Source organism: Tenrec ecaudatus, chromosome 10 (genome assembly GCF_050624435.1).
Source record: "Tenrec ecaudatus isolate mTenEca1 chromosome 10, mTenEca1.hap1, whole genome shotgun sequence".
NCBI lineage: Eukaryota > Metazoa > Chordata > Mammalia > Afrosoricida > Tenrecidae > Tenrec > Tenrec ecaudatus.
In genome coordinates this window covers 125,552,903-125,577,101 of record NC_134539.1, presented here as the reverse complement: position 1 = coordinate 125,577,101, position 24,199 = coordinate 125,552,903, and the positions used below count along the sequence as shown (strand labels likewise).

At 49.7% G+C, this 24,199-nt stretch overlaps 1 protein-coding gene across 1 annotated transcript; it reads right to left on the bottom strand.

Annotated features, from left to right (window-relative positions):
• Nucleotides 1-696: 696 nt before the first annotated feature.
• Nucleotides 697-23,286, bottom strand: C10H17orf67 (chromosome 10 C17orf67 homolog). The gene is made up of 3 exons (XM_075559635.1): nucleotides 23,232-23,286; nucleotides 22,104-22,207; nucleotides 697-813 (listed from the first exon to the last, which is right to left on the bottom strand). The coding sequence occupies exons 1-3, from the start codon at nucleotides 23,284-23,286 to the stop codon at nucleotides 697-699; spliced, it is 276 nt and encodes a 91-aa protein (XP_075415750.1).
• Nucleotides 23,287-24,199: the final 913 nt, after the last annotated feature.

Genomic DNA, 24,199 nt, shown 5'->3' with positions numbered 1-24,199 from the left:
AGATGGAAGCCTTCTCTTACAGGTGTTATATCCTGTCTTGCCTAGGTCATACCAGTCCCGGAGGAGGAGGAGGGAAATGCACGGGGCCTCAGGCTAAAGGAGCCTTGGAGAGAGAGGAGAAGGAAATGGAGACAGGGAGGCAGGGAAGGGTGTGCCGCCCATCTGGGGTCAAAGGTGAGACAGGCAGGGACAGCAGGGCATGGACCAGAGGGAGAGCAAGAGGGAAGGAGTATGAGTGGGCTGGGTCAACCCCCCCAAGTTGGCCACTGTGGTCCAGCAGTGGGAAGGTTTCCCAGGAGAGCTGGGTGGGAGGGCCCACCGTGGTATGGGGGAGTGAGTGGCCAGGGTCCTGAAGACAGGAAAGAAGAGGCTATTCCTGGGGTCAATGACACTGGCCGAGCCCACAGATGCTAGAGGAGGTCAAGTCTCACCCATCTCCAGACTCCTGTTCCAGAAGAGCTCTTTCTGGATCACAAGTCTAGTCACATCGCTATTTGAGGCTGCTTGGGAACACAATGGGGTCAGGGTATTCTGCACTTGCTATTGCTCAACCTAAATCCAGGGACCAGTCAATTCCCATGGTCCCATGCTCTCCACAACCCTGAGCCCAAGCACACGCAGCCCCACCACCGCCACCCCCGTGACCCAGAGGGCCTGGGATAAGGGAACCTACCGAGAGGGGGGGGGCACAGTGCCTCACACGGGGTGGACCAGATTCCTGTTGCAATGCGGCTTGCAGTGCGGATTCAGCCAGTGCTCCAGGGTCTGCTCCTCTGCGAGGTGCTCCAGGTGAAGCAGGTAGTGCATGTATTCCTGCCAAAGAGAGGGCTTCTGTCACAACAGCTCCCATCAGGTGTCAGGTGCCTCAGCTCACCAGCGGGCATGCCAATCGGATGCTCCCTTCAAGACTGAGTCGTTGGGGGTGGAGAGCTTTTCTCATTGAGAAGTTGCAGTGGTCACATGTTGGGCTGCTTAGCTCCCAAGGTCAGCTGTTTGAAACCACTAGCCAATCCCAGAGAGAAAGAGGAGGCTTTCAAGTCCTGTAAAGAGTTACAGGCTCAGAAACCCAAATGGGGCAGTTCTACCCTGTCCTCTAGGGTCGCTATAGGACTCAATGGCCATGAGCTGGTTTGCTTATTTGCTTTATGTCATTGAGAGGGGTGCATCGTGGCACCAACGGTTATGCACTTGACCACGGGCTGTGAATCTCGCCCCAGAAGATGCCTCATTTCATGACAGGCACCCTGCAGAGCATGCAGGACACAAATCACAGGAACAGGTTGATTAAAGCAACAACGATGACAGCTGTGTGATGTGGGTTCCAACTCAGGATACGCTGTGTGCCTCGGAGAAGAGCTGTGCTCCCAACCCAGGGGGGACACCACCTTTCAGTGACCAGCCAAGTGTATGATCATTTCTGCCACATGGATTCCATACAAGCACCTTTAGGGAACAACTTCAAAGAACAACAGCAGCTTGTTATGGAGGGAAGTGGCCTCTTACCTCAGGAACAAAGCAGACACAGCCACCAACATGCGTCTCAAGATTCAATCATCCGGACATGTAAAGATATCCTCAAAATCTGAAAACAAGGAGCCCCAGGATGGCTTTGATGAGCTTTGAACAAATGGTCTAGGCCAGAAGGTTACATGTTTCCAGCAAGTCCTCTAGCTGTTGTTGTTGTTGTTGTTGTTGTTGTCATCATTGTCATCGTATTTGTTAGATGTCATTGAGTTGGCTCCGACTCATAGCAACCTTATGCAGGACAGAATGAAACACTGCCTGGTCCTGCGTCATCCTTAAAATTGGTCCTGTGCAAGCTTTTTATCCAAATACCAAAAAAATCACATTCTTTTCAAGTCCCCATGGCACATATTCGAAGATAGACCACATGCTGGGGCATAATGCGAATCTACATAAATTTAAGCACATTGAAGTCATACAGAACTCTCTCCCTGACCACTGTGCCATAAGGTTGTAAATCAACAAAAGGAAGACAAAGAAAACAAGAGCAAACAATTGGAGGATGAATAACGCTCTACTGCAAAAGGAGTGCGTACTGGTGCAGATCAGAGATGAAATTAGGAAATTTCTAGGAACCAATGAGAATGAGCACACGACGTACCAAAAATTATGGAGCACAGCAAAGGCAGTCATCAGAGGAAGGTTCATAGCAATACATGCACACCTGAGAAAGGAAGAGAGACTCACGATTGACATACTGGCACAAAATTTACAGCAACTAGAGCAGAGTCAGCAGGACAATCCCACTAATAGCAAAAGAAAAGAAATAATAAAATTCAGGGCTGGGATCCAGGAGAGGGAAAATAAGAAAACTGTGGAAAAAATTAATGCCACTAAAAATTGGTTCTTTGAAAGGATAAACAGAATCGATAGACCACTGGGAAACCTAACCAAGGAAAGGAGGGAACAAATTTCAATAGCAAGAATAAGGGATGAAAGAGGGGACATTACAACAGATCTTAATGAAATCAAAAGGACAGTTACACAGTACTTCGAAGGATTGTACTCCAATGAATTCAACAATTTGGAAGACATGGACAAATTCTTGGAAAAACAATCCCTCCCTACACTACACTCGGTGGATGTCAAGAATATCAACAGACCCATAGAAGTAGAAGAAATAGACCAGGTTATCAACAGATTAACAACAAAAAAATCCCCTGGACCAGATGGCTTCACTGGAGAATTCTACCAAGCATTTAGGGAAGAACTAACACCAATCCTACACAAACTCTTCCAGAACATAGAAAAAGATGGCAAACTCCCGAACTCCTTCTATGAAGCTAGTATAACTCTGATATCAAAACCGGGCAAGAATCCCACAAGAATGGAGAACTAAAAACCAATATCCCTAATGAACATCAGTGTAAAAGTCCTTAGCAAAATACTAGCCAACAGAATACAAAAGTATATAAAACAAATAATTCACCATGACCAAGTGGGATTCATACCAGGGATGCAGGGATGGTTCAACATACGAAAGACAATTAGTATTATTCATCACATTGACATGAAAACTCTAAGAACCACATGATAATAATGACAGATGCAGAAAAAGCATTCGACAACATCCAACACCAAATCATATTTAAGACACTTGCGAAGATAGGAATGGAAGGAAAGTTCCTCAAGACAATACAAGCTAGATATGAAAAATCAACAGCCAAGTGGTAGTCAATGGAGAAAAGACTAACACAATCCCACTGAAAAAGCGGACCAGACAAAGATGCCCCTTGTCCCCACTCCTATTTAATATCGTGCTGGAGGTTTTAGCTAACAGCATAAGGCAAAGAAGAGACATCAAAGGTATTCGTCTAGGGAAGGAAGAGGTGAAGCTATCGTTATTTGCAAATGATATGATTTTATATATGGAAAATCCCAAAAGTTCCACTAGGGAACTACTGGAAGCAATAGAGGAGTTTGGCAGGATGGCAGGATACAAGATCAACAAACAGAAGTCCACCGGACTGTTATACACATCGGATAAGACCACAGAAGAGGAGATCAAAAAGGTGGTACCCTTCACAATAGCCAAATACAAATTGAAATATCTAGGGATATACCTGACTAAAAGAACAAAATATTTATATGGGGAAAACTACAGAACACTATTACAAGAAACCAAGAGCGACCTCAACAAATGGAAGAATATCCCATGCTCGTGGATCAGAAAACTCAATATAGTCAAGATGTCACCTCTGTCCAAGGCACTATATAAGTTTAATGCAATCCCGATACAATTACCCTCATCTTTCTTCAAAGAAATGGAAAAACTGATTACCAACTTCATATGGAGAGGTAAGAAGCCCAGAATTAGCAGAGAACTCCTCAAGAGGAAGGACACAGCATGAGGCTTGCTTTACCTGACTTTAGCACATACTATACAGCCACAGTTGTCAAAACCGCATGGTATTGGTACAATGACAGATACTCAGAACAATGGAAAAGAACAGAAAACCCAGAAATAAAATCATCAGCATACAGACAACTGGTTTTTAATAAGGGTTCCAAAAATATCAAAAGGGAAACAGCTGTCCTCTTTAACAAGTGGTACTGGGAAAAAAATGGATATTTACCTGCAGAAAAATGAAGCAAGACTCTTATCTCACTCCATGCACAAGAATAAACTCAAGGTGGATCACAGACCTTGAAGTTAAACCCCTAACTATTAGGGTCATCAATGAGGGAATTGGGACCAACTTGAGAACTTTGGCACAGGGAATACATAGGCTATCAGAAATAGGGAAGGTCACAAACACAGGGGAGGCACAAATTGACAAGTGGGATATACTGAAGATAAAACACCTGTGTATATCACCAAGAGAGTAATAAGAGAGTCCATGGACTGGGAAAACATCTTTAGCAATGACACATCAGACAAAAGCCTTATTAATAAATTCTACAATACTCTGCTAGCTTTCAAAAAGAAAAAAACTAATTGCCCACTTGATGAGGGCAATGAATGTACAAATGTGCTTTACACAATTGATGTATGTATGGATTGTGATAAGAGTTGTATGAGCCCTAATAAAACGATTTTTTTTTAATTGGTCCTGTGCAACCCCTTGTAGAAGAGTCGCGGAGAGGAGATGCCCAGTCAGGGTGCAGTATAGCACCGATGAAACATACAATTTCCTCTACTTCTTTAATACTTCCTTTCCCCAACTAGCAGGACCCCAATTCTGCCTTTCAAATCCGGCTAGACCAGAGGATGTACCCTGGTACAAATCAGAGTTGGAAACGCAGGGAATCCAGGAATGATAACCCCCTCAGGGCCAATAATGACAGTAGAAATACCAAAAGGGTAAGGAGAAGGTGGGGGAGAAAAGGGAAATTGATCACAATGATCTATATAAGCCCCTTCCTGGGGAACGGACAACAGAAAAGTGGGTGAGGGGAGACATCGGACAGTGTAAGACATGAAAAAAATAATCATTTATAAATTATCAAGGGTTCGTGGGGGAGGGAGGGGAAAAATGAGGAGCTGATACCATGGGCTCAAATAGAAAGTAAATGCTTTGAGAATGATGATGGCCACAAATGTATAAGTGTGCTGGATACAATGGATGTATGTGTGGATTGTGATCAGCTGTATGAGCCCGCAATGAAATGATTTTTTTCATTGGTCCTATGCCTGGGCCCACTGCTGCAGCTGCTGTGTCAAGCCATCTCTTCTAACTAGTCTGCATCATCTAAGTGGTGGCGGTTGCTTTTGTTTTTAATGAGGGAGCAAAGGAATGGATTGCAAAGTATATCTATTTTTCCTGGATTGTTTTCAGTTGAGTTTGTGTTGTTTGAGGAGTGTTGTTGCTGATTTTGTTTTCTGTTCTTTTGGACTTTTTTGTTTTGTGGCTTCATTTTTGCTTTCGCGTTCCCTCGGGGCTCACGCAGTTTAAAACGTGTTTGGGTTAGTGTGACAATTTTCACTGAACTCGTCAAAATGCACCCGATGTCCTAAGCTCCAGGCCACCAGGGAGCCGTGTATCTGTGGCCAGTCGTTCGGTGAGAGGGCTCCCTGTGGGACCAACACTGCTACTCTGGTTCCTGGCTGGCCATGCTTGTGAATGTGGGGCTGAACTCCTGCCCTGTCCGAGGAATCTGGGCCTGAAGACTACTCACCAAGCAGAACAGGGGAACGGTGTGGACTCTTATGAATAAGGAGTAAAGACTGCCCAGCACTGCTTTACTTTTCCGTGATCTCCCGGGGACAATGCTACGAAGCTAACCCTCCTCCCTTCTTCCTCCCTGCTGGCTCACCAGGTGGGCAGCATCGGGACTAAAGCAATGTGGAGCTAAATCTGAGTCTGGCCATGGGCCTGGTTCGAACCCAGACCCTGCAGTATTGCTTCACGGCCCTGGGTTGTCATCTGCAGGGTGGGCATTGGGCTGGCACTAGCTTCAGTGGGTTGCCAGGATTGGATGAGGTTCTGTGCCAAGGAGTCTCTGCCTGCCCCTCCAGATCTGTTCCCCACCTCTCCTCTGCCCTGCCCAGTGGCCATCGGTGGGTGTGACTGGCAGAAGGTGTTGGCACAGGCAGAGAGAGAACGTGGCCCCTGTATTCAAGCTCCCAGCTCCCTCCCCAAGGCGGTACAGCAGGGGGCTCTATCTCTCTCCTAGCCCCTTCACCTTGTTGTTGTCCATGCACAGTGAAAGCAATGAATGAAAGGCAATACTCCGCCTCGGCCTCGGTGTCATCCCCACTGTGGATTGCACAGCAGACTGTTGTAAGCCACAGGGGATTCGAGACGGCTGTTTTTCCTGAGTAGATCTCCAGGCCTTTCTTCCGAGCCCACCTTCATCTGGCAGCGCCAGTGAAATCTGTCAGCAGCACACCAGCTTCCGCTGGCAGGCAGGCGATGGCTGTGCTCTCGGCGTATTAGCCAGGACTCGAGCCTGTTAGCTTCATGGAAGTCGAGGATTCCGCTACTGAACCTGCTGCCCCTTGCTGTCCTCCTTATGAGTTATTTGCCCCAGGCTGCTGTGTCCTTAATCCTGCCCACGGCTCTGTAAAAACTCTCCTTCCTCAGTAATCCTGCGCCCGGCTCATTATTAAAACTCTCAAATTCACTGCCTTCGAGTCCACCCTACAGGATAGGGTGGGACTGCCCCTGTGGGTTTCCGAGACTGTAATTCTTTACAAGAGTAGAAAGTTTTGCCTTTCTCCCATGGAGCAGCTGGTGGTTTCGAACTGCTGACCTTGTGGTTAACAGCCTAACAAGTAACCACTATGCCACTAGGGCTCCTCTAACCAATATTAGCTGCTATTTTGGGGTTAGAATTAGATGCAAATCATCTGAGCAAGCCTTGGGGTGGTGGGGCTGAGTGTCCAGAAAGTGTTGAAAGTCCACAGGGAGCTTTCAGTCAGTACTCGTTGAATGAAAGGCAAGGGCAGTGACCTTTGGTGCCACGCCCCTCGGGGACCGAGAGGTCTAAACCATCTTCAGGACGCTCCCCAAGGCAGCAAAGGTGCTCTGTGCATTTGGTGTTTGCCCTGAGGGTGCCACAGCAGAGGTGGGTAGAAACGATGAGACAGGAGCAGGAAGCAGGCAGTGGTTCCCAACTCCATCCACAGCCAAGGCATTAAGAGTCTCGGTATTCCACGTTCGCCGCGATCGAAGAAAGCATGCCAGCAAATAGCGCTGACGGTGGCACCAGGGATGGCATGGCTCAATGTCACTGAATTGTGCAGGCTAAAATATAAGTGGGAATGGCACCCATGTCACTGTCCACATGCTTCTTGCTGCTAGGTGCCACCAGGTTGATTTTGACTCAGAGCGGCCCCATGTGAAAGGTCAGAGCTGCCCCACGGGGATTCCTGGCTGCAGCCCTCACATGGGCAGGTTGCCAAGTCTCTCTCCCAAGCAGTGGGCAAGCTAGAGCCTACCCATGTGCCACCAGGATTCATCTACATCCCCGCACCCCACTCTCACCACCATCGAGTCAACTCTGACTCGGAGGGACCCCACAGGGCTCAGTGGAATTGCCCTTGCGGGCTTCAGAGGCTGTAAATCTTTACAGGGATAGAAAACCTCAGCTGTCTCCAACAGAGCTGCTAGTGGTTACGAACTTCTGACCTTTCAGTTAGCAGCTCCAGGCATACCCCCTACACCACCAGAGATTATATTATAAGTGGGAGTGTGTGTGTGTGTGTGTGTGTGTGTACACATACATCTATATGACCAAAAGTGATTATAAAATGTGTTTTATGTTTTATATGTGTTTATATCTTTTTATATGTTTCTTTGGACAAAAAGAAAAGCTTTCAGATTCCTTATCCCTTAAACCTAAACAGTGGACTGAATGGATTTTTTTTTTTTTAAAGAGGAAGGAAAGTAAAACTGAAATAGACTTGGAGCCTTTAGTGACAAACAAGTTCATCCCAAAGAAGCAAATACATATATTTAATGTCAATGTCAGGGTGCTGAAAGATGCCCCTGGTGACATGATAAAGAGGACGCCGGGGGAAGTATGCCAGCCAGCCTCACTTCAGCTGACCATCAAGGAAGTCCAGGGGTTTTCTGGGAGGAAAGCTCTTGACCAATTATTTGAATTGAATTGAGCCAGTTGCCTTTATAAGAGCATCTGACACCATCCTCTCAAAAATGCCTGAATTGATCCTGTCGGTCACATTGAGAAAAACAACCTGCAGGGCTGAGAGTAACAAATGTCACCATCGATACCTGGCATGTACTGTACATTTTATTACAACTTAATCATTTCCATCCTGACTGGTTTAATAGCTGGCCCTTTTGGTCAAACACTCAATTGGTTCTGGAGGGCAATGACCGAGGTGGGCTTAGTACATGGCTTGGTGCTTGACACATAGTCCACCCCTCACCCCCCACCCCTGCAAAAGGAAAAAGAAAAACTAATTCATGGCTATTTTGTAGATTCCAGCTCCTGGGAACCTTAAGAACCAAGTCGACATCCCACGGGGTTTCCAGGGCTGTAAATCTCCATGAGAGCAGGCGGCCACGTCTTTCTCCCCCAGAGCAGCTGGGGGCTTCAAACCACCGCTCTCAGTTAGCAGCTATGCCACGAGGACTCCTCCATAAAATGCCCTGGGAAAAGGCAAACCTGAGTGAGCGAATACCTGAACGGACCTCCTTCTCCGTGCTTGTCCTAAATCCTTCTTGGAAGCTCCCTTGACACCCACGTCAACCCGCTCATGAAGGTGGCCCAGGGTGAAGGAGCAGAGAAGGCACTGGAACATCAGCGGAAACTTCAAGATCTGCTACACGCTCCTAAACAGCAGTGGGGTCGTTGTTGAAGAAAAACAAGCCAGACAGATGCACAGAGAGCGAGAGAGAGGAGAGAAGCCAGCACTGGTTTCCCTAACGTTTCGGTGTTTATTTTAAAATGTTAGGAAAACGAATACACCACAGAGGCCTACAAGTGATCATCAGTCAAAGATGAAAAGCCAAACTGCAAAGCCGCTGGAAACCACAAATTCAACAATGGAGCTGGCGAGTCAGGAGCGGCCCGCAAAGGGGATCATTGAAAATGATCCCGGACCCAGCACGAAGGGGCCGATGGAGAACAAGCTTTCATTCCTCTTTAGACTCCTCTCTTCCGGGAGGAAAAAGTCATGAAAGTAAAACAAAAACCAATCGCTGCGCCCCGTGTCAGCTGCCAACGGGGGTGGCGTAAGTGACGGGTTTTGCAGTCATCAGAGAGCAAGTTGGAAGTAGTCCCCGGGAGGCTGCTGTGTTCATCCTGAAATGAAATGTCCACCAGAACCTGGTGTCAGCGGAGAGTCACAGAGTGCCCTGGGACTCCATCAAGACAGCAGCGCTGTCCAAGAAGGCAGAATCCTTCCTGAGACATTTGCGCGGAATTGAAAGCCTGTGGACACTTGGGGAAAGCGTGCGTGCGCATTCGTAAAAGCGAGTCCAGCGCCTGGGCAGAAGGGTGCCTGCGACCCTCACCGCTCTGGGACAGGAAGGCTCGGCCCTGCAGGGGGGCGCGTTACTTACCACCCCGGCACCCCAGCGCAGTCCAGAGACCACGAGGAGCAAAAGGGTACTGGCATTACGACATCTATTTGTCAAGGGCTTAAGCAGGAAAGCGTATTTTACAAAGACTGCTTACGATAAAGCGAATATGTCCATGCTTGCGCAACCAGAGGATTCCCTGAAGCAGCACCGGCCAAAGTGGAATCGCTCCTCGGAAGACAATCCCGGAGGGCCCAAGGAAAGACGCCGTTTAAGGTGGGAGGTCAGCGTTTCGGAGACTTTCCATGGTTCGCCCCAGCGCTTGGCAAACACTGTCTCCCCTAGAATTGCAGAGGCTTAAGACAAATGAGAAAAGATGTCTTTGATACCGCCTTCCGGTTCAACAGCAGAGCTATAGCCTACAGAATCTCTCCTCCCGAGAAGAGCAAAGAAAGGAATGGCCGTGAACGTGGGCACCAGGCGCTTGCTCCCTGGGCCTGAGAAATGAAGCAAACAGACCGTCTTCTCAAGCAGCTTAGACCAACGTTGTGGGACAGACACGTCCCCACGGCTGTAAGGGCTATGCTGGCCCAATCGTCACCCCGTGAACGCCAGCTCAGGGGGGCTCCCAGTGTGTCCACGTAGAACTGTGCTCCGTGTGGTCTGTCTTCCACGGTGGGGACCTTTGGGAGCAGATCTCCAGGCCTTTCTTCCCAAGGGCCTCTGGGCGCACGCAAATGCCCAACCTGGTCGTTAGGGGCTGAACACGCTGCCCGCTGGCACCGCCCAGAGACTCCCCTCTGCTAGAAGGATGTTCTACTTCAGGGCAAGAGGAGGCAGTACCAAGAAGGCCTCTCCGAAACGGAGTCCTTTCCGTCTCCAAGGATGAGCAAAGGATTATATGGAAAGTTGCTCACCAAGACTGCATGGGAGGTCGATGTGGCTGCCGCTGGGATGGCGGGGCCGGTGAAGGACCACGAGGCCTTCCAGAGACTCACCTTCCTGTACCAGGCCGCAAGGGATTACGCTGGACAGTACAGACCTGCCTGACTGCCAGCACAGCCAGAGATTTCTCAATGATCCCGGGCATCTGCTCTGGGGAGACCAGCCTGAAGCCCAGCTGGGGAGCCTGAGAGATCTCAAAGCAACACAAGCCCCGCCAAGCCCAGCGCTCCCCATTCCAGTCGACCTTCCTGAAGAGAAAGTACAGCCTCTGAGTCCATCGGGACTGATGGATTCACCCAGTCTGCCCAGGAAATAAAGTTCACTTTGTGTCATTCAGTCTTAAAAAAAAAAAAAAAAGACTGAATGGGAGTCGAAGAAAGGCGGGATGTAAAGGGGGGTGCTGGAAAGAAGAGGAAGTACACCATCAAGCTGCGCAAGCCCCTGCTCCTCACAGATTCCCAGCCGGCAGATGCCCCACGGGGTGAGGACAGAAACCTACGAGTGCTTCGGGATTCTCCTTCCTCGCAGGGCCCACGCCCTCCACCCCAGCGAGAGCCCCCCCTTTCCCCCCACCTCCACCTGAGCGTGCCTCCTCATGCTCCCGTCACATCTTGACCGCGAACCTCTGCTGAAACACCTTCTTGGCGATCAGAAGCAGGATTGTTAAGAAACTCTTGGGAAGCAAGGTGATGATGTTCACTGAAAGCTTTTGTTGCAAAATCATATCGTTGGATCCCTAGGAAATGACTTAAAATGTTAACAATGACCTTATGCACAAAAACATTCAGTGTCCTTATACTAAGTCAAAACTTTGAATGGTCCCCGGATCTAACAAAAGCAGGTGACCCCGCAAACTTATCTTTTCAACATTGAAAACAAGATGAGAAAATGTATCTGCTATAATATTCAGAGAAAACCAGGACACGGTGTGATCTCGTTTTTTTAAGTCTATATAAAAATACTGCAAAGAATTATATCAAAACTTGACAATGTTGTTAAGTACGATTTTCTTTTCTTCTTTTGAATCTTTCTTGATTTCTAACTGCTCTGTGATAAATAACAGTTGCATAAACTCTCATTTTTAATTACACCTGTCATGACTGGTCACGTGAGTGTTGAAAATTCGAACCTCAAGAATGGAGTTCTTAAGCTCAGCCCTGCAATCCTGGTCTCTTCAGTGGGATGATGCCATTAACAGGCTACTGCGTCCCTTTCTAGAGCTTTCTGTAGAAATTCCCGGGCACATGGCTGCCTCTGTAGAAACAGGCTGTGTTGTTGGTGTGTGAGTTCTAGAAAGAGCGGGACCAACAAATTGACAGAGAACAGAACAGGGACAGAACAGAACGGGCCTGGCGATGAAGAGGAGAGTATCCAGCAGAGACCAGGAGGAAGGGCATTGCAGGCAGAGAACCATCTGGGCAAAGATGCTGAAACTGGCGAGAGGGTGGCCGGTTAGAGACTCAGGGAGGAGGTCTGGGTGGTCGGAGCATAAACGGCCTTGGAGAAAGGGCAGGCGATGCAGCTGCAGCCATCACTTGCAGCTGGTTTGCAAAAGGCTCCCTATCCAGGCTGAGACTTCCTCAAAGACTTCCGTAGGTTTGGGGTTTTTTTGGTAGTTCAAGAAGTATGCATTAAAGGCCTGCTAACACGGCAGGCACCATGCGAAGTTCTGCTCGCCTTCCCTCGTTTCATCCTTATGACAAGTCTATGATACAGGAATTAATAATAAATCTAGACCCATGGACATAATATGTAGCTATTATAGATCGATATTACACATCAATCTATGATAGTAAATCCACCTTTAAGCTTTTTTGTGTGATTTGGGTCAAAGTTTACAGAGCAAAATGGTTTTCCAACCAACAGTTCGGGCACCTTTTGCTTCGCGACATTGATGGGTGCCCCCATGATGTAACAGCACGCAGGCCCCTTCCTCCGGTGCTTCCTGCTGCCAGGCATTCTCTTTCCAGGCCCTTCCTACTAGCCAAGCGTCATCCCAGGGCGAATGCTGCTCTCTTGACCTCCTCTGGTTCTAACGATTACTACCTCCCTACGTCAGCTGTTCACCTTGCAGGCCTGTACTGAGTTACGGGTTAGGCTGCTCACCACAAGGTCAGCAATTCGAAACCCCAACCACTCCTCGGGCCAAAGATGAAGCTCTCTACTCCGCTCAAGAGTGACAGTCTCAGAAAGCCACTGGAGCCCGCCTCCTCCTCCATCCTGTCTGGGTGCTGGGTCGGCATCGACTCGATGGCAACGAGTCTGGAGTTGATTCGTGGCTGAAAATAGAAAGGGCCTCTGGGGGCTGAGAGCTCAGTTCCAAGGCCTGAAAGGCACTTCAAGATCATAGTCTTCATATTTCACTTCCTAGACGAGAAAACTGAGGCTTAGGGAGCCTAAGAAACTCGGCAAACCTATGACAGCCAGGAACTGGGCGCTGGGATTCATACAGCAGTCTGGCACTCATTTGTGGTGCTTTGGTGAACATTATATAGATGAATATTAAAAAATAACCCTCACAGCCCAAAGTATAAAGACGAAAGAACAAGTTTATTGCAAACCTTAAAACTCTGAAAATATCACCGGAGACCTCTGGTCACATGTCCCTATACACATATAGATGAATAAAGAATGGGTACGTGAGCTATCTTTGAAAACTGAATTTCTGTTTTAAAGTTTTGCATGCAACTGGATCACATCAAGCGCTGGGAAGGGTCTAGGGAAGTGGGTATTCACATGGGTAGTGTTGGTGTGAGTCGGCGGAGCATTGGGAGGAAAACTGGGCATTGCCTGGTCTCACGGAGGAGTCCCTGTGGAGTTCAAGGGTTCCCAGGCCCAGCTGCTCACTGACATGTTGGAAGTTCGCGTCCTCCCCGAAGTGCCTGGGAAGCAAGGCCTGCCCCGCCCCTCCCTCTCTCTCTCTCACGCACGCACACACACGCAATCAGCCATTGAAAGTCCTGTGGATCACAGTTCTACTCTGACACACATGGGGCCACCAGGAGCCAGGCTGATTCATCAACAACTGGTCTCGTGTAGTTGGTTTTTCTCCAGCAAAGGAGACAGCAGAAGACGCTGAGGGCAGCAGCATCAGGGGTGAAGCACGCTGGGAGACGGGATGCCACGTGAGCTGAGTGGAGAGCAGGAAAGAAGACAAATCCTTGTGTCCAAGCAAAACAAGCACGAACTGGTTCCTAGCTCCCTGGGTGCCGGGAAGAGAGGCCAGAAGCCACCCTTGGAGTCTTCTAAGGCAGAGCTCCTTAAACTGAAGGGTGCTCTGTGCCCAGAGTTGGCCCAGGAGGCCTGCGGAGTGAGGAGCCTGAAATGCCACAGGCCAAAAGGGTTCCCAGGGGAAGCCCAACTTGGCCCTGGAGCTACTCACCTGTACCCTGAAAGTCAACCTGGCTACCCTCGTGCCAAGGAGAGCTTAGAACCGGCTGTGCCCTGTTCCCTTGAAGCACACACCCAGCCCTTCATTCCACACAGCCCAGTCTGCTACAGCGTCTCCTCAAGCAGATGTTCTTCCTCTTTGGGTCCTGTGCTTCCTGTGCCCAGGAGAGGTCCCCTCAGCTGAAACCTAGCTGTTCCCAGATCGGTCATCCTCCAGCACATCCCAGCCTTCCAAGTGTGCCTCTCCGGACAGTGCAAGGTCGACAACCCCACATTCACAAACCTCTGAAGTCCAGAGCAATATTCTCCGGAACTGGTCCCACAAAACCCATGTCTCCATCATTGCTGCTGCTGGGTTCCTGGACAATCTTGCCTTCCCTGAAGCCCCTTTCACCCACACAAAACACTGCCTGCTGCCCACCCGCCAGTCCCCCAGAAGATGCTATGTAGAGCAGACTTTTCCTAATGCTCGGGGATGGCAGAAGTACACAGGCACAAATAGTTTGTGTTCAACTACTGACCAAAAGGTTGGCAGTTCAAATCCATGGAGAGGTCACCAAAAACCTGGTGACCTGCTTCTAGTACATCCCGGAAAACCCTATAGAGCAGTTCTACTCCGTGATACCTGAGGTTGCCATGAGTCCGAATTGACTCAAGGGACAATGGATTTGGGGTGGGGGGGGTTGGTTGGTTGGTTGGTTGGTTGGTTGGTTGGTTGGTTGGTTGGTTGGTTGGTTGGTTGGTGGGTTGGTTGGTTGGTTGGTTGGTTGGTTGGTTGGTGGGTTGGTTGGTTGGTTGGTGGGTTGGTTGGTTGGTTGGTTGGTGGGTTGGTTGGTTGGTTGGTTGGTTGGTTGGTTGGTAGGAGTGGGTAGAAAAAGATAACAATAACAGCCCAGAATAGATAACAACTTCAAACTCTATGTCAAATTTTGCTCTAGATGCATGTAGGTTTCCTTCCACGGGGAATGTCTCCGGCTAATGCCCTCCAACCTTCCCAGCCTGCCTCCCTGTGTCCCTTCAACCCTTCTGCATGTCACTCAACACTGAGCCTTTCATCCTCTTCCTCCTGGGCGCCAAGCATTCAAGATCCCTCCTCCTTTCTTGCCTGGAGCCATCCAGGCAGGGGTCCCAGGAAGGTGGCCTCCTCCTTTGGGTGGATGCTGGCCCTCCCTCGGCAGGGCGGGGCCCAGGAGTGATGGCTGCCATCACAGCTCCCCTTCTCCTACCGCAGTCAGAAAAGAGCAGTTGTCTCGGGGAACTGGCAGGAGACGTGCTGTCAAAACAGCCTGGCCCTCGTGTGTGTGGGCAGCTTGTCTGAGCCTGTTTCCAGAAAGCCTACCATTCCACAGAAGCCAGCATCTGCCCATAGGTAAGCCAAGTGTCAAGACCCTAACAATGCTCGATGGAGATTCATGAGGAGAGGGGATTGCACATTCTCTTACTTGTTTTCTTTGGGGATTCTTAATCTTTCCCCAAAGCGCCACACGTGAATGGCCTCTCCCCTCCCTGACAAGGTTCCCTTTACAACATCCCTCAGCAGGGAGAGGCAAAAGCCAGTGAGCCACCCACTCAGTTCTCGGGAGTTTGGACTTGTGGCAGGCATCTGAGTCTCAGAGGCTCCAGTCCCAAAGGCACTCGCATTACCCAGCGCTCACTGGCTCTATTCTTTCCCCAAGTCCATCTGTTTGTCTCCTGGGCACGATGGCAAGAAGGTGCAGTATACTGTCCAAAAATGCCATTTCCCATTTCCCATGCACAACAGTGCATGAAAGGCGGCCTTTCAGAGGTTCTGTGTCCTGAAGCTCGAAACAGCTCCTGTAAAACAGATCTAATCACACTACCCGTGCTTACAACCCCTGGATAGTTCCCCGCTGGGGACAGATGAAACCCAACATTCAAGGACCTTCATGGTGCCCCAAGAGAACCCCAGCTGCCGTCTCCCATCCTCCCATGCAGCCCAGCTCCTCTAGTCAAGGTCAGAGTGGAAGAGAGCACACTGGGATCTCGACCTCCTGAGAAAAAAAAAATATATATATATATATGGTTTTTCCCACCACATCCATCCCTTCGCTCATACACACACACACACACACACCCCTAGCCACACCAACGCGCACAACCCACACACCATCACAAGCCTACCCATACACCCTCCTGCAGACACACGCTCCCACCCTCCCTCACATCCACACCCACACCACTAAACCCACATACCTTCAAAACCCACACACTGCATCTGCATGTACAAGCTCCCTCATCTGCTCGCATCCCTCCTCACACCCACACAGCCAGGCCCCTCCCGCTCACGTGCACACCCCACATGCACAAGCACACCCACCTATCCTCACAGACTCACGCCTGCCCACACTCCTTCACACAAACACCCCCACAATTAGAAACACATGCACACCCTCACGCACATACAAGAGGGGATTCCTGAAAGTTCAGGGAGAAATCCTGTTATCATTTCATTCCATTGTTCCATGAACTTTTTTGAAATCCCTTCATATGCTGCCCCCCACCCCGACACACACACACACACACACGTACACACGGGGGCTTCAAAAAGTTGTTGGGGAAATTCCACCCTCCCTTCATTCCATTTTCCCATGAACTTGTTGGAAACACATTCCTCTACATTCATGTACACAGAGAAACCCTCACCCACGTGCCCAAATACACAGGGGGACACATACCTCCTCCCGTTCACAGTTGTAAGCAGCAGAGTGGTCCTGCTTCCTGGCTGGTGCAGAGAAAGAAGGAAGACAGGAAGGAGGCAAACAGAAGGAAGGTGTGGACCCCACAACGGAGGCCCTGGACACTTAACTCTTTCATTCCCAGGCTCCCAAGAAGTGAGTCATTTTACAGCCCATGCTTGGCCTTCCTGCAGCCAGAGGACCTGCCTCTTCAAGACCTGCCAGTCAATATGGTGCCATTCTTTACCAATGACACGTCCCAAGTCAGAAAAACAAAGTCTCACTATCTTTGCTTCTAAGGAGCATTTGTTGTACTTCCTCCAAGACTGATTTGTGGGTCCTTCTGGCATGTTCAGTATTCCCTATTCTTATTTATTATTCAGTGTTCTTTGCCAAGACTACGCTCACAATGTGTCAAGTCTATTCACTGTCTGGGCTTCTTCCTGCGTACCGTGTACTCGGACTCAACTGCAAGCCCATAGCCAGGATTTTTCTTGACAGTCAGCTATTCACTTAAAATGAATAAATCTCATTTTCCATGACAGGTGATTGGACTTTTTAGTTCTGCTTTCAGCGAGTTCCTTAAAAGGAAAAGTCAACAATGAAAACCCAAAGAGAGAAGGCAGACACACCATAAGTTCAGGTGTCTGTGCAGCTGAGGCTGGGCCAGTATTCAAAGAGGAGGTTATTGTTTTTGTAGCCAGAACCTTCCCGATAAAGCCTCTGGGCTCCTCAGACATGTTTGCAGCATGCTGCCTGTGACTCTTCCCTCCAAGCTTCAGGCTGGACCGGGAAATGTGTGTCAGCCCCACAAAGCACTTTCTGAGCCTTGGAAGGAATTTCCTAGATCAGATTCTAGACAAAGCTCTGTATTGTATTGATGAGGCGGCGAGGCTCCAAAAAAAGGAAATGCTTTGTCTAAAGCCCACAGCTAGTTAGTGCATGGAGAGAGCCTAGAATTTTACCAGGTAGAATACTCTTCCCAGCTCATCGCTGCCCCTCCACTATCTGAAGACTCCCCTCATCCTTCCGGCCTCATCTGGGAGGGCGCCTCCTCTAGATGCCTTTGAAACTCCCTCTTCCTGCCCATGAGAGCTAGCAGCTCTCTCCTCTCGGATCCCGGGTTTCTTGTACAACACAGACTCATCCAAGGACTTGAATGACTGTGCTACAGCATCCTGACTCCAGGTCTGACTCTACGCAATGGACATGGGACCTGGGCATGCGCTGGACACAAACAGGTCAGCTGTCATTTAAGTGCCCATCTTGGACTGCCTGGGCATACACTCTGCCTACCACTCTGCCTTTTCACTCTTTCTGTCTGCACTCCTAACGTGCCACCCTCGTCTCCGTTCCTGCTCAGCGTGATGAGACGAAACATAGCCTGGGCTTGCACAAGCTACGCAATGTTTGAGCCCATTCTTGCAGCCCAGCGCCACTCCATCTTCTCACTGACCGTCCACTTTACCGATCCGGGTGTCCTTCCTGAGGACATGTCCTACGTCAAGACAAAGTCACCGTCATCTTTGCTTCTGAGGCGCATTCTGGCTACGCTTCCTCTAAAGTTGATTTCTTGGTCCCCCTGGTCTAGTCACTATTGGTTGCCAAGACTACAATCAGAAGACGTGGGTTCTACTTCAGTCTTCCTATTTAACAGTCTGGTTTTCACAGGCAAACGAAGCAACTGAAAATAACCGGGTTTGGGTCAGGTGCACCTCCACCAAAGTGGAACCGCTCCCTTTCAAGACGTTAAGGAGGACTTTTGCATCAGATTACCCTCCTCCGTATCACTCAGTTAACACTTAACTGTGTTCTAAGTGCTTCCTATTAGCTTTCAGGTTTACAGTACATTACCAAACAAAATCGAAAGAGTTAACAGCCCATGAGTCGCTTCCAACACATGACAACCCTGTAGGTTTCACAGTGGAACTACAGCCCAGAGGGTTTTCTAGGCAGTGACTTTCAGAAATGGACCGCCAAGCCCTTCTTTCAAGTGCCTATGAGTGGGTTTGAACTGCCAACCTGGTGGTAAGTGGTCAAGTGCTTTACATTTCCACCATCAAGGCACTCCTTTAGAAAGCACAGTGAGAGGACCTGATATCAAGGGCTCAAGCAGAAAGAAGATGTTATGAAAATGATGATGGCAACATATGTACAAATGTGTTTGATACAAGTGATGTATGGATTGTATAAGAGCTGTAAGAGACCCAAATAAAATGACTTATTTTTAAAAGAAAGAAAGCACAGTAATGTTCAGCCTTGGCTCAGCATTGGCACTCCTGAGGAGCTTTCAAATACCCTAAGACCTTGACTCCTTGGGGCCACAAGGAGACTCAGATGATACCTGGGTCAACTGGCAGAGCATAGTCCGCAAAGACAATGCTCTTGTGATAGATAAGTTTTTTGTGTCAACATGGCTCCCGTAGGAACATGTGGGTGAAATTTATCCTGTCAATCAGGTCGCAGCTTGAATGGAGGGCAACCGAGATAAATGGCTCTCTCTCTCTCTCTCTCTCTCTCTCTCTCTCTCTCTCTCTCTCTCTCTCTCTCTCAGAGTCTTGTGATGCTTCCCTGTCATTGGCTCCACAACACCCACCGGCCTGTGATCTTCCTACAGTCTGTATCATTGCACGTAGCTGCGTGAGTCTAAAGAGGGACTTATGGACTAATATCAGACTTATGGACTTGATTCGGACTGAACTGGGATGTTTTCTTAAGATCCAATTATTCCTGATAGGAAGCTCTTTCTTACACATATATGAGTATCAATGAATGTGTTTCTCTGGTCAACCTGGTGAGCAGCGGCTAGAATCTTCAAAGCCTGCCAAGACCCAACTCTTGGTGCTCTCCTCCTCTGGAACAAAGGCGCATGAAGAAAATCGGTGACTCAGAAAACAATTCATCCAAAGGACTAGCAGACCATGCCAACCACAGCCTCCACTCTCCTGAGACCGAATGAACCAGGCAGTGTCTGGTGACCACTGCTGGCATCTCAGAGCAGGATCACCATAGAAGGCCCTGGACGGAGTGGAAGAAAAGAGAGTAGAAAAAAGTTCAAAATACTGAAAAAGATCAGAATAACTGGTCTGATAGATTATGGTTGAACCCCCCAAAGAGTGGCCCTTAAACATCCTTCAAGGTGGGAGATGAACCCACCCCCAAGAATCAACTTTCAGCCTGACAGTAGACAAGCCTCGAAAGTGAACCATAGCCCCAGGAGGAGGAGTCCTCAGTAAAACCAAGCCCCTGGGACTGCAAGGGCTGTGTTTACCCAAAGCAGAGCTCAGGAGGCAGGAGGGGCAGGAGCAAAGAACCAATGCAACAGGGAAGAAGTGGACAGAGTGCTGTTCCAGTGTGGAGATCGCAGTCAAAGTCATGAAACAAAATCTGTATGGATTGTTGAATGGACAGCGAATTTGCTTTATAACCTTTCACCTAAAAGACAATAAAAAGTAACACAAAAAACAACCTCAAGCACTCAATGCCAAGTCCCACACCAGGCAGCCCTGCTGGGAGAGGGGCCCGGGCAGCAGCTGTCAAAGTCCCCCATGTGGTCCCGTGTGCAGCCAAGATCAAGAAACACGTGCCTAGAAAAATATGCTGCTGGAAACGCCTTGTTGTGTGTGTGAGTGTCATTGTGAGCAACCGTGACACAGGGGAAAAGAGGAAGGTGCCTGGCCTTGTGTGGCCAGGTTTCCTCAATCTTGACACGAGTGGCATTTGGAGCCAGGTAAGTGTTTAGTGTGAGAGGCTACCTTATGCATTTCAAATCTTTGACGGTATCCCTGGGGGTGCAGTGGTTACGAGTTGGGCTGTGACCCACATGGTCAGCAGTTTGAATCTACCAGCAACTTCCATGGGGAGAGGCTGGGTTTTCTACTCCCGTAAACTGTTACCGTCTCGGAACCCTCAGGGGGTCGCGGTGAGTCCACATGGACGGAATGGCGTGAGTTTGGTTTGGTATCATGGGTCTCGTCACTACCAGAGAAGAGATTCCTGCTGTTTCGGCCACCAGCTCTGTGATCATTGGTGATGGCTGCCTTGGGGAGCGAACGTACCAGTGAAGAGGAATAAAGATGAGATCAGAGAGGGAGCGGGGACCCCAGAAGCCAGGAAAAGGCAAATGAGCCGAAGGGTGGGTGTCAGAAGAGTGGGTCTCAGAAGGGTGGGTGCAGGGGCCATACTGGAGCAGCTGCATTTTAAGGTCCCAAGCCTCGCACTGGCGGCTCCGTCAGGCAGAGGCAGTGACACCACCAGCAGGACTCGAAGGAGCTGGGGCAGCAGCGGTGTGAGACCCCACCAAGGCTTTGGGGCTCAGCACAGCCTGTCTCCTGAACGCAAGACAAAATCCTACCCTGTTGGGCTTGTCCCCCTGTCCACCTCTCCAGTGCCCACCCACAGGCACCCTACACATTCTGAGGTGGCGCTGCTTTCTTCGCCCACACAAAACACCACACACACACACACACACACCGCACACCACACACACACACAACTTCCCAGCCTGGCCCTCCCTACTGGTTTTTATACTGATCTGCGTAACAGGTGATCGCTTACTTCCCTTCTGTCTCCACCACCAACGCTGAGCAGACACCTCAACCCACTCCTAGCCCTCCCCTCTTTGCACCCAGGCCGGCCAGCCGCAGCCCCCAGGGTGTCGCAGCGGCGGGAGGGAACAGCCATACTTTGCTAAGCACTGTTTTGAGGGCTTTCGGCATATTATTTCTCCTCCTAAAAGGGTTATTTTATATTTTTATGGATGATCAAACTCACTGCCAGCAAGTTAATATTCCGTCTAACGGTGACTCTGTAGAGCAGGATTGAATGAACTGCCCCCAGGGATTTCTATTCTTTATGGGAATAGAAAGCCTCATCTTTCTACCGAGGAGCAGCTGGAGGTTTCCAACTGCAGACCTTGAGGTTAGCAGCCCAACTCATAACCACTACGCCGCCAAGGTGGATCATCACACACTTACTACCATCATCATGCCCATTTCAGAGATGAGAAAACTGAGGCACCGAAGGGTGAGGTGTCCCACCCCAAGGCCGCAGACTTAGAAACCCAGCGTGTCTGACATCACCCAGCAGAACTTTAGGTTAAGATCAGCCTCTTATCAAAGACATAATCAAGTTATTCACATGCATCTGCAAATGAGTGCAGATGGAAATTGCTGCGGCCCTTCCCAGCCTCCACACAGAGGCGCAGCTAAGAGACGTGGAGCACAGAGCCTGGGCCCCGCGTCACGCAGGGCGAGTAGAGTAGATGATCTCGGGGGTCAGCCTTGCGTCTGCCAAGGCCAGAACAGAGACACAGCAGGCAGAACCAGCCAGGCCCCGCGTGGCAGGGTGTCAGCGCCCCACAGTCCCGGCACATTAGCTCAGTGAAAGCAGGCTGGTGGGTACCATGAGCTGAGACCAAAGGTCAGGGTGGAATCTGCCCCAGCAGCTGGGCAGAATGGAGACCCAGCAGCGTTGCCCAGGGATGCCAGCCCAGCTCCTCCGAGCCCGAGAGAGCAAGGAAGAGGTGGGCTGGGATGAACGCCTAGCAACAGCCCCCAGCCCACCACCATCGGCCCCTCCAGTGCCCGCTGCTGTGGACCAACCACGCACTCACCCGCATTGGCTCATCGGGGAACCCGGGCTTGCTTGGGGGCCGCTCCTGCCGCCGGCTCCTCAGGAGCTGTTTGGCCTGCTTTTCTGCCAGAATCGGGGAGGCCTCTGGGGGAAAAAAAACGCAGGGTTCAGCCATGGGGAGCTCAGCTCCAGTCCACAAATCCCGAGACCACAGATTTGCAAGTTCAACGAGGAGGCACACACAAAAGTTCTTTTAAGGGACCAGTCCACTCGTCTCCAGAGGAATGTTGAACTGTTTCTACCAGGAATACCTCGGAGGAAAGCCTAAACAAGGACACCGGTTTACCTATTGAAATATTCTCTTCCTTTGGAAAAACACTCCGACACACAGAGACCCTATAAGACAGAGTAGACCTGCTCTGTAGGGTTTCAGAAGCTATAGGTCTTTCCGGGAGCAGACTGCCACATCGCTCTCCCATGGAGCGGCTGGTGGGTTTGAACTGCTGGCTTTGTGGTCCTCAGCCCAGGGTGCCCCTAGGGCGCTCCGTACCCCTTTAATGCCTGGTGACACTTGGTGTCTTTTCATTTCTCTGCCCAGGGTTTCTCACCCTCCCCTGGGCTTTGCCTGGATGGGACTTTTTCTAGTCTCCCAAACAAAAATCAACTTTAAAGCTGTTATTGGGAGATAACGGTGAGCTTAAAATTACACTGAATGAGATCGTCACACAGAAACCCGACAAAAAGTTATCATGACAGCAAAATGGTACAGACGCTTTATAATCATGCACGAACTCTAGACCATATTATGACCGTGCACGGCAAAACAATAGAACAAAAAGATCAACGAGAATACATTCACTGGATCCTCTCGTATGAACTGTGAAAGAAGGGATTGTCTACCATGCGTCCGCGTCTTGGAGAATTTGACTCAAATGTATCCCTGTTTTGTGTTTCAAGAGCCGTCATGTGTCCCTAATGGTAGCAATTCCGAAAGCCTGTGCTGGGGTGGGTGGGGACAGGACAGGGAAGAGTGGGGAACCAGCATTAACCAATCTATCCACCACACACTGTATAGGATTTGGAACTTTTAAGAACCGTGCTATAGATGATCCTTGCAAGTTATCATGCAGTCATAGAAAGAGGCCAACGTCGTGGCGTTAATACCTACCTGGTGGGAACGAGAGGAAGGTGAGAGAGAGCGCCAGCACAAGCCACTTCTGCATCCTGCCGGGCTCCGCTCTGCGTCGGTGGTGGAATGAATTTGCAGGGTCAGAGCCCGGCTACGTGTTGGAGGCCACGTGAGGCCCCATGCGTGTTTACGCGTCCACCAACAGGAAGGATGGGAGGACGAGAAGCCCAGCTGGCTTTCGGATTTTAATGTGGTGATTAGAATATTTTCCCCTGAGATCCTGACATGTTTTTCATCCTGCGGAAAGAGCCTGCACGATAGGCGTTTCGAAGGCTGGGTTTAAGAAAACAGCATGCGATGCCCTGTTTCTTTCAGCAGGTATGCGATACAGGGTCTTGGGAGCATCACTTCCGTGGACCTTCCTCCTGTTTCACGGAGGATTAACTCATTGTCTCTTGCAATTCCAATTTTATGACACCCCCCACCCCCAAAGCCCTTTCACCAATATAATCTGATCTTCCCAGGATCCAAAGAGCTTACGTCCAGAAACGTAGCAAGGCGTAGGATTGGGGTAGAGAGGTATTAAGTGACCCTGGAGGCAGCAAGACCCAGGTTCGATTCCTGGCTCCATCCCATTCCTACAGCGTGTGTCTGTGAAGTTGATTTCAACTTACAAAGACCCTGAACTGTGCCAGCAGCTTTAGGAGAGTAAGTGGCCACGTCTTTGTCCAGGAGAGCCGCCCAGTGCGTTCAAACAGGCAACCGTTCGGTTAGGAGTCCAGCACTTAACTGCTGCACCCCCAGAACTCTCTTTCCTGCGGTATAACCCTTTCTGAACCTCGGCTTCTTCACCAGTAAGGAGCAGATCCTGATAACTGCCTGGGGAGGCATGGTTAGGGATGAGGGATTAAGTATGAAGTGTGTTCCATCGATTACAATTCACCCTTCACAAAGGTGACTCCGGTTCACAAAGAAGGGCAGGGAAGGGCAGATGTGCTGGGGCAGAG